This window comes from Mytilus galloprovincialis, chromosome 1 (assembly GCF_965363235.1).
Source record: "Mytilus galloprovincialis chromosome 1, xbMytGall1.hap1.1, whole genome shotgun sequence".
NCBI classification, from domain to species: Eukaryota; Metazoa; Mollusca; class Bivalvia; order Mytilida; family Mytilidae; genus Mytilus; species Mytilus galloprovincialis.
Window position 1 is genome coordinate 128,328,602 of NC_134838.1, and position 11,076 is coordinate 128,339,677.

An 11,076-nucleotide genomic window follows, 5' to 3' on the forward strand; every position below is an offset into this window, starting at 1 on the left:
CTTGTTTTTACCTTACCACAGAATCACCACTTTAGGTGTTGATTCACTTATAGAATTTGGTTTAATCAGAGAGCAAACTCAAGATCTATAGTCATTGACACATCTTATTAGAAGTTTATCTATACTCATTAATTTATGTTAGAAATAAGTAGGCATATATTTTCCATCAAATTATAGATTTGACAGCCTTAAAAAGTAGACAATTCCAGCAGTTTATTTATGCATATCATCAGCAGTCAAAATTATGGTAGGGGTGTAGGTGTTCAAGAAATGTCTCAAGTTTCCTTAACCTACACACGTTTGCTATTCTGGTTAATCAAGGAAGGTGACCAGGATGTTTTATCACAAAAGCCAAATGTAACAACAGATTTGATTGGCTGTATCCATATGATTGACAGGTATGTAACTCATGTTTCCCATATATTTGTTACAGTCCAAATTCAAAAACTTACAATGATGAATAATCTGTGGTTTTTCAAAAAAAAGAATTTATCAGCAACAATCTCATCAAAGGGAGATAAATCTGTGATGAGATAGAATGAAGACATGTCCTTGAGTATGAAGGACCATTGATAGTCGGTTGAAATGAAGGCTGACTTCTTTTTCTCAAATGTTAGTAATTCTTTAATGCTTAAAATAAAGAAACCTTACTGTTTTACTCAAAATGAACAACATAAGCACAACTATAGTTTTGAATAAATTTACATTAAGACTATATATATATATTGTACTCAATTACCTGTTAAACCATTACCATAGTATCAATTCTGTAATAGCTGCAGTCAGAGATATGGTTATTAATAATATTCTAATACATGGTACAACACTAAATTTCCTATCAGAAGACATGTATACACTAGATGCTCATTGTTTCTGTAAAAAATAAATTCCACAGTCATACCAGGATTAATATTTTCTATGCCAGAGACACAAAAGACTTCACCAGTGACTCTGGAATTATATGCCAGAGACACAAAAGACTTCGCCAGTGACTCTGCAATTAAAAAGTACAGAGTTGAATAGCATTGAGGTCCCATATTATTGATGATTGTTTATAGAGGATACAACTTAAATTTATTAATGATTTTAAAGTGATCATTCATTGGACAAATATTTTCATTCAATGTTAACATAATAAATTATAATCTAAATTTCAGATTATTTACTTTAATATCAACACACAAAGAAGAGTTTAGTAAAGTAGCAGTTTATGTTGTAGCTGATTATGTTGATCATGTTCATCAACATACACTACTACCAGCTGTTAAGGTAAAATTCTCACAATGATACAGTATATGTATTTATGCAGCACGTCATTTTCATCTACTGGTTCATCTGAAATTTTAAATTATTCTAAATGATGTATTTATTTCTTAATTATAAGAATAATATATGATTCATGTATAAAATAAATAGATTAAAAGTTTTATAGATCTATATTGATTTTCCTGCAACATAAAACAGAAATATTTGTATGAAATAATTAAAGTTAATCATAGTATTTGTTTTTAAATATTGTTGATGAATTCTTGTATTCTTCCAGTACATACCAATCAATGCGGTAAAGAAGATGATATGTTCATTTTATTAACTTTTTTTTCAGAAAGCACTGGTTTCAGCAGTATATAAACTTTTAGATATCAGTGACAAGCATGTTCTAGCTCAGCTCCACACAGTGCTGAATCAGGGAGTTAAGGAGGTGGTTAAAGGACTTTATAGTGACTATTTAAACTTCTATAAGTATACTGGACGAGTGTAGGACTTTATAGTGACAATTTAAACTTCTATAAGTATACTGGACGAGTGTAGGACTTTATAGTGACTATTTAAACTTCTATAAGTATACTGAACGAGTGTAGGACTTTATAGTGACTGTTCAAATTCTATAAGTATACTGGACGAGTGTAATACACAAGAACTTTATTTATGCATTATATTGTACTTGAATAAATAACATGCTGGGTAACAGTTCCTTGTGTTGAAGTAAATTTAGGCAGTCAAAGTGATCTGTTCTGACATTGGGAAAATGTTGACTGTTGAAGATAAATGGTGATAAACGAATAAAAGTATAAAAGTACAAGTATTTTTTGTTGAAGTTTATCATTCTAAGACTGAATCAATGAGCTGATAGCTCTGAGGTGAAAGAAGGTGAATAAAAGGTAACCTGAATTACCATAAAAGCAGCCCCACTAACCCAGGCTGCTTTGTTCCATTATCGTTATGATGTTGTTTTTTTTTCTTCAAACAAGAAAAGGTCATAGGTACATGGATTTCCCTTCCATACAATCATTTCTATGTTCAGTGGACTGTGAAAATTAGGTAAAATCTTTAAATTGGCAGTAAAATTAAGAAGATCATGTGCACTAAGTTTCAAGTTGATTGGATTTCAACTTCATCAAAAACTAGCTCGACCATAAACTTTATAACCAGAAGCAGGACGAACGGACAGACCAGAAAACATAATGCCCATAAATGGAGCATAAAAATAGGGGTTTTTAGTGCACAGCAACAACTTTAAGGTTACAATTTTAAGCGAAGTATTTTGCACGATCTGGATTGTCTAGAAAAAGTGTCATATATGTATGATGAACTTACATGCCTTTTTCTTAAGTCTGTTTGCATGATTCTAGTTATTAAATCGGTAGAAGAGATGAAGCTAGCAGATCAGGGTTTATTTTCTTGCGTAAGAATATTAGATGCTTTTTGAAATTTCCAATTTTGAATTATGCACACAAAGATGGACCTTTAACAGGTTGGGAACAACACTCCAAATGAGGGGTAACCTTATTAGAAGAACATTACAACCCACTGTAAAAAATGAGCACATTTTTATTCATATTATTTGATGAAACTTTCCCCCAAGAACTAAGCATATATTAAGTACTAAATGGTCAAAATATGTCAAAAGAATATTCTGTTGTTTCTAAACTTATATCTTCTTTATTTAGAAAAGTTGTTCCAAATATAAGAATTTTCCCACTTTTGAGTTTAATAAAAATCTTAAAAATGTTCTTTCTTTTATTTCAACAATAAAATGACCCCTTGTTTTAGGAACAGTCCCTTATTTAAGGATAACCACTCATAATTGGGGGAGGGGGGTCCCAACCTGAATACAAAAATTAAATATGGTACAACCAGTATTATGTCAATATATTAGTGAAAAAAAAAATACAATTTACTATCTTTATTATGTTTATGGTAGTACAGTAGACTCCGGACAATCGGATACCCAAAATGTCAGCTAAAAATATCCGATTACCCGATATATTCAATTAGACGATGAATGTATATTCAATGAATATTCTACAATAATAAGTAGATCTATTGCTTAATATGTGAAAGGGCTGGAGGATTGATGGAGTGATTTTCATCAGTTACATCACCACGATGTTTGCGAGAAAATTTATCAGCTGATTATGTAGCTAATGATTAAATTTGTTTCCACTTGCAGTTTTTAAATCCTATATTTATTAAAATCAATCAAATGTCCTGCAATATTTATGTAAATTATCATCTTCCATCCATAGTTTGTCTTTACTCGTTTAGTAAACAAATTATTTACATTTTCACACAGGTAAACTAATTTGGCTATAAATAGATCAAAGCATGTCTGAGTAGAATCTCTAATCTAAAATCGTAATTGTTATAATTTTATTTCTTTAAATAATCAAATTTGTATTTATGAAAATAATCATGATTGATAAAATAGTATTGCATAAAGTTTACGCTTTCAGAGACTATTTATGTTTAGGTCATGGTTCTAGAGGCTTCTTCACATATTTGTTAACAAACCAATATGGCCACCACACGTGATTACCTTTGCACATGTGAAAAAAATATTTCTGACAAAAGTCAGATTTCTCTTTCCAAAAGGGATTTATATTTATATTGCAATAAATTATTCAGAAGGAGGTACATTCAGTCTCATTTATATTTCTTATTCTATGAGCATTTAGAGTTTAATCAAATTCTCCCAACAGTAACGTACTGCTCTTGTCAACTGAGTCTTGAATAATTTTATAAATAGATTAAAACCATTTGAAGTAGAAAGGCATCTAATTCACATGACAAGGAAAACAATGAATAAAAACACCAATTTAATAAGAAATAGATCCTTTTTATTTATTAAAAACAAAATCTTCTTGTCTACAAGATTGCAAATTCGTAACTTCAAGGGCGAACTTGTAAACAGGGCGAGTTGTCCCGATACCAAATTCACGCATGCGTACTACAAATATCTACAGTTAAAACATCCGGTTACAAGTAAACAAATAACGATCATGGATTTCATGTGGATGAGATGAAATCTATTAATTTACATAAATAAAAAGGTCATATTTACGATAGTGATTGTTTTTCAATACTAATTTACAAATTAAATGATTCAGATGCTTAATCATATGTTAAAATCGGTGTCAGGAATCTTAAGTTGTTATGAAATTGTAATACACAGAAACGAATGCGGCATACGGAGGCTCAATGAGTTTAAAGTCGGTCCCATAGGTCTTCAGAAGACTTGACGTCTTCTTCCACCAAAAAACTTTACAATCCGTTTCGTTATTACTTTATTGTGTAATTAATAAATTGTTGACCTCTTTAATAACTCGAGTCAGCAAGTATTAGATAACTGATAGATGAAATTTGTTTTTCTTTTGTCACTTAGTTGTATGTATTTTAGATTCCAAACCCTAATTAGAAGTAGCACAGGTTAGCTACCAAATCTTTCAAATGTATACACTGAAATATAGGTCCCCATAATTCTCATGTCTATAAACATATATGCACATATGAACTGTGAAAACTTTGGGTTATATATTTGAAGCAATTTGTTTAAGTATGTATGCCCTTTTAAAAGATTTGGGAATGTGCAGCCTATTTTTGTCATTTTGATTCGGTAAAAGAATTGATACAATACCAGTATGATTGACAACCCTCATGATCACTAAACATCCAAAGACATTGTGGGGCCTTACTTACAATGCCTCACCTCCGTAAATGCCAACCATATTGACCATATATCAAATCAACATCAGTCTTGCATAATTAAACGGACCTTTCATTATATAATATCTCAATACTCTAATACTCAACCTCATAATTGAATACACAAATGTATAAAATTATTAGATGCTTGATATATAGAAGTGGTATATTTGTTCATTGCTTATTACGTTTGATCTACACTACATAAAGTGATTCTGTAAATTATATAGAAATTTCATGCCCACTAAAAATGAACAATTTTGGGGGGAAAAAGTTACAGGGTCAGCAGGTGATCTATTTAAAATTCTCGCTTTTTTGAAAGTCATATTTTATTGAAATCTGTACATTTATTTACCAATTGAAAACATCATGTCATCACTACCTTATCCCAGCCTCATTTAAACAACCAGATAGCATTTTTATACAGCTGTAGGAATTTGTAAGTGATATATGTACAATATCACATACTTAAAAAGAAAATTATATATTTAAGGCTTTAAATGACTTCTTTTAGAGAACAACTGAATGGAATGAAACCAAACATAGCATGAATGTTCCTTATGAGGTGCTGACCAATGGTTGTTACTTTGTAGCCGATTCATCATTCAAGATGACCGCCAGTTGGGGGACTTAGTTTAATATAGGACCCTAAGGGAAATGCATACAAATGACTTCTTTTAGAGAACCACTAAATGTAATGAAACCAAACATAGCATGCATGTTCCTTATGAGGTGCTGACCAAGTGTTGTTACTTTGTAGCCGATCCATCATCCAAAATGGCCGCCAGCGGGGGGACTTAGTTTAACATGGGACCCTATGGGAAATGCATACAAATTACTTCTTATAGAGAACCACTGAATGGAATGAAACCAAACACGGCATGAATGTTCCTTACGAGGTGCTGATTAAGTGTTTTTACTTTGTAGCTGATCCATCATCCAAAATGGCCGCCAGCGGGGGACTTAGTTTAACATAGGACCCTAAGGGAAATGCATACAAATGACTTCTTTTAGAGAATTACTGAATGTAATGGAACTAAACATAGTATGTATGTTCCTTATGAGGTGCTGACCAAGTGTTATTACTTTGTTGCCGATCCATCATCTAAAGTGGCCGCCAGCGAGGGACTTAGTTTAACATAGGACCCTATGGAAAATGCATAAAAATGACTTCTTTTAGAGAACCACTGAACGGAATAAACCAAACATAGCATGAATGTTCCTTTCTTTATGAGGTGCTGACCAAGTGTTGTAACTTTGTAGCTGATCCATCATCCAAGATGGCCGCCAGCGAGGGACTTGGTTTAACATAGGACCCTATGGGAAATGCATACACAAGTCTTCTTCTAGAGAACCACTGAATTGAATGAAACCAAACATAGCATGAATGTTCCTTTCCTTAGGAGGTAATGGCCAAGTGTTGTTACTTTGTAGCCAAATTTTATCTTTTTTTTATATGAATTCAAAAACCGAAGTAGAGTCAGGTGAGGATACAGTTTTATATATATAGTAAAACGAAAAGCGTATTTGAATTTTTCTGAATTATAAAAAATAGCAAATTCACATTTGAAGTCTGTTTCAGCCATACACCAGATATTCATAAATACATTTTACAAGTTATAATTTTGTAACTTGTCAACCCACCATTTTTTCCTATATTACCAAGTCAGGAATATGGCCATTGTTATATTAAAAATCGTTTCTGTGTGTGTTACATTTTAACGTTGTGCTTTCGTTGTGTCGTTTGTTTTCTCTTACTTTTGAGTGTGAATTCACATTACTATAACACGTGTCACGGTACTCAGAAACTTACAAAACCTTTGAATAGACTTATTAAGAAGGGATATAATTACGATACTGTTGTCAAGTCATTAAAGATTGCATATTTTGGCGTTAATATTGAGTCATTGATAAGGTCTTTGCATCGGAACTAAACACGTTTATTCTAAAAACAGTTGTTGGCATGACACGGGTTATGTTCTTCTCATATATGTTATGATGGTATGATACTAAACCCCTAACGGGAAGGATTGTGCCTGATGTTCATATGATGAAATCATAATCTTTCAGTCAGTTTAGTTGAAGTCTGGAGCTGGCATGTCAGTTAACTGCTAGTAGTCTGTTGTTATTTATGTATTTTTGTCATTTTGTTTCTTTTCTTTGGTTACATCTTCTGACATCAGACTCGGATTTCTCTTGAACTGAATTTTAATGTGCGTATTGTTATGCGTTTACTTTACTACATTGGTTATAGGTATAGGGGGAGGGTTGAGATCTCACAAACATGTTTAACCCCGCCGCATTTTTGCGCCTGTCCCAAGTCAGGAGCCTCTGGCCTTTGTTAGTCTTGTATTATTTTAATTTTAGTTTCTTGTGTACAATTTGGAAATTAGTATGGCGTTCATTATCACTGGACTAGTATATATTTGTTTAGGGGCCAGCTGAAGGACGCCTCCGGGTACGGGAATTTCTCGCTACATTGAAGACCTGTTGGTGACCCTCTGCTGTTGTTTTTTATTTGGGCGGGTTGTTGTCTCTTTGACACATTCCCCATTTCCATTCTCAATTTTACTTATCTATCCCAAATTCATGTATTTGGTTTTGATGTTATATTTGTTATTCTCATAGGATTTTGTCTAATGCTTAGTCCGTTTCTGTGTGTGTGTGTGTGTGTGTGTGTGTGTGTGTATTACATTTTAATGTTGTGTCGTTGTTCTCCTCTAATTTTTAATGCGTTTCCCTCAGTTTTAGTTTGTTACTCCGATTTTGTTTTTTGTCCATGGATTTATGAGTTTTGTCTAATGCTTAGTCCGTTTCTGTGTGTGTGTGTGTGTGTGTGTGTTACATTTTAATGTTGTGTCGTTGTTCTCCTCTAATTTTTAATGCGTTTCCCTCAGTTTTAGTTTGTTACTCCGATTTTGTTTTTTGTCCATGGATTTATGAGTTTTGAACAGCGGTATACTACTGTTGCCTTTATTTATCAGAACTTATATAGTTTTTATGTCTGCATTATTAATAAGTTTGAATCTGTTTGGTTCTCAAGTGCATTTATGTTTACCTCAAGTTAAAATACCTTGAATTATGTGACCATTGTGGAATAACCGTTTCACAAATGATGTCGGGTATATTCCTTAAGTCGTAACCATAATTCTCTTCCCTTTCATTAATGTGACCTTCCAAATTAGACAATTTACCAGATTTGTTATAACATGAGCAACACGACGGGTGTAACATGTGGAGCAGGATTTACTTACCCTTCCGGAGCACCTGAGATCACCCCTAGTTTTTGGTGGGGGTTGTGTTGCTTATTCATTAGTTTTCTATGTTGTGTCATGTGTACTATAACTGTTTGTCTGTTTGTCTTTTTCATTTTTAGCCATGGCGTTGTCAGTTTATTTTCGATTTTATGAGTTTGACTGTCCCTCTGGTATCTTTCGTCCCTCTCTTGTACATTGAAATTTAGATCATGAGAAATCATCTTATTTAAAAATTGTGGATTATTTTCTTATGATTTAAAACAAAATTTAGAAACAAAAGTACTTGATGGTTTATAATGACCTGTTGAGAAAATTTTCTTTTACTAAAAAAAAGTCAAAAATGTATTCCAATTATAAGTGGTATGATCCAAAATGTCTTCAAATGTGACGTCTTTTTTTGTCATTTTTTATAATTTCTAACATGACGTCACTTGGCGTTGAGGTTTAAACTTATTCGGATGTGTTGCATTTTGTCGGGTTATGTAATGTATTTCGGTTGTTTCCTGTAATAAGCTAATACTTCAGTTTTATCATGTTCATCTTTTGTATAGTCATTTTATAAAATATACTGTTTGCAAAAGTATAAATTATTCTAAATAATAGGGATGTTCTGGTACCTAACAGAAAACCCTGGCCGATTTTGGCACAACTTTTTTGAACTTTTGGTCGTCGATGCTGTTCAACTTTGTACTTGTTTCGGCTTTCAAACTTTTGTATCTGGGCGTCACTAGTAAGTCTTGTGTGGACAAAATGCACTTCTGGCGTATTAAATTTTTTAAACTTGTTTCCTTTTGTTAGCTTTTATTCGTGTGTTTTTTTGTCAATTGTGTTCTCCTATTTATTTATATTGTAGTCCTGGAATGTTGTGTTGTCATTTTAATGTTACATTTCACATGGCCATAAAAGAGGGAGGTTTGGCATGCCACAAAACCAAGTTCAACCCACCATTTTTTTCCTTTAAAAATGTCCTGTACCAAGTCAGGAATATGGCCATTGTTATATTATAGTTTGTTTCTGTGTGTGTTACATTTTAACGTTGTGTTTCCGTTGTGTCGTTTGTTTTCTCTTATTTTTGAGTGTTAATTCACATTACTATAAGACGTGTCACGGTACTTATCTATCCCAAATTCATGTATTTGGTTTTGATGTTATATTTATTATTCTCATAGGATTTTGTCTAATGCTTAGTCCGTTTCTGTGTGTGTGTGTGTGTGTGTGTGTGTGTGTTACATTTTAATGTTGTGTCGTTGTTCTCTTATATTTAATGCGTTTCCTTCAGTTTTAGTTTGTTACCCCGATTTTGTTTTTTGTCCATGGATTTATGAGTTTTGAACAGTGGTATACTACTGTTGCCTTTATTTATAAAGTCAGACTGAACTTAATTGACTGATTCTATTGTATAAATAAATGAATATATAAAATTGTAGCACATGTGTCAAAATGAGGTAGCATCATTGGACTCATCAGTGTATATTTTATCCAAAAGATAAATTGAATTTTGCTAAGCATGACTGCCTAATTCATTACAAATTAAACCTGAAGACTCATTATGTTTAAAACAAATACACATAGGATTCTTCAGTCCATCCTCCTAACCAATCAGTACTTTACTATCCTGTCCATCTTTTGAAATTACTATTATTCTATCAGAGTCACAGTCTGCTACAATAATGTTACCATAACTATCTGTACAAAGTCCCCTTGGTCCTTCTAAATCCTGTTTATATTGCCATATCTGTTTACCTGATCGATCATAACAGTATACTGCTTTACCTCTCCAGTCACTATAGATTACTCTGTCATTACAGTAAACAATGTTCTCTAGGTATGAATCACTCTCAACTTGTATGGACTTCAGTGTATTTCCTTCCAAGTCCATAATTCGAATTTCATCATAAAAAAGGTAATTCAAACCTACAGCCAGAGATTTATTGGAGAATGACAATCCCCGGCAAACTTCGTGTAATGTAATGACTTTGTTAACTGTTTCATACTCTATATTGTAGATCTTAATGGCTTTCTCCGCAGAATACGTTATGGCTATAGTGTTCTGATTGATCTGTGTAACACTATATGCCTCACCAGATATAGGTATTTGTTTCTGTGGTATGCTTTGAGAGGTAGTTATGTTCAGCATTCAGTTCCACTGCTATAAAGCTTCCTTCCATCAGACAAATCATGTCAGTAATATCCTTGTTAATGTTGATCTTGTTCTTTGTCTCAATATTCATTGTCATGTTGTTTTTGTTGGACTGCTCTCGTGATTCAATCTGTGCTTTCCTCTGTACTTTATTTGGCCTTTTAAACTTTTTTGGATTGGAGCGTCACTGATGAGTCTTTTGTAGACGAAACGCGCGTCTGGTATCTATGATGAGTTTATTTACCTCCACTGGGTCGATGCAACTGCTGGTGGAGATTTATTTCCCCGAGGGTATCACAAACACAGTAGTCAGCACTTTTTCTGCTGACATGAATTGTCTTGATATGGTTATATTTATAAATTTAGTATCTTTTCTATTTCATGATTTTGCTTCATTTTGATACAACAGTCTTTTGCCCTGTCATCATTTCCCAGATTTTCAACATATAGTTGATATTGGTGTACTTTGTGTTCTATCTGATGTAAACCTAGAAATGATTAGAATTTTGAAGTATGTTTTGGGTTTTGCCCTATTTGATAGAAACTATGATAGATAAATAGACACTTTAAATCACAAAAATACCAGCAAGGGAAGATCAACTAACAAGTCAAATTTTGCAGGTATAGTTAGTAGACTGTGACGGTCACTCTTCATAAGAGGGGTTGTTCTTAAATTAGGATTTTACTTGAGCCTAC

General features: G+C 32.8%; 1 protein-coding gene across 2 annotated transcripts in view; it reads left to right on the forward strand.

Moving 5' to 3' along the window:
* The first annotated feature begins 267 nt into the window (after positions 1–267).
* Positions 268–11,076, forward strand: part of LOC143058820 (unhealthy ribosome biogenesis protein 2 homolog) — a 37,824-nt gene continuing 27,015 nt past the window's right edge. The window contains exons 1-3 of one of the 2 annotated variants that reach the window (XM_076232281.1): positions 268–398; positions 1,158–1,269; positions 1,604–2,080. In XM_076232281.1, coding sequence (XP_076088396.1) covers positions 271–398; positions 1,158–1,269; positions 1,604–1,759 — 396 coding nt within the window. In that variant the 5' untranslated portion in view covers positions 268–270 and the 3' untranslated portion in view covers positions 1,760–2,080. Of the gene's footprint in view, positions 399–1,157; positions 1,270–1,603; positions 2,081–11,076 lie in introns of those variants that run through there. The other variant, XM_076232292.1, reaches the window with a different exon arrangement.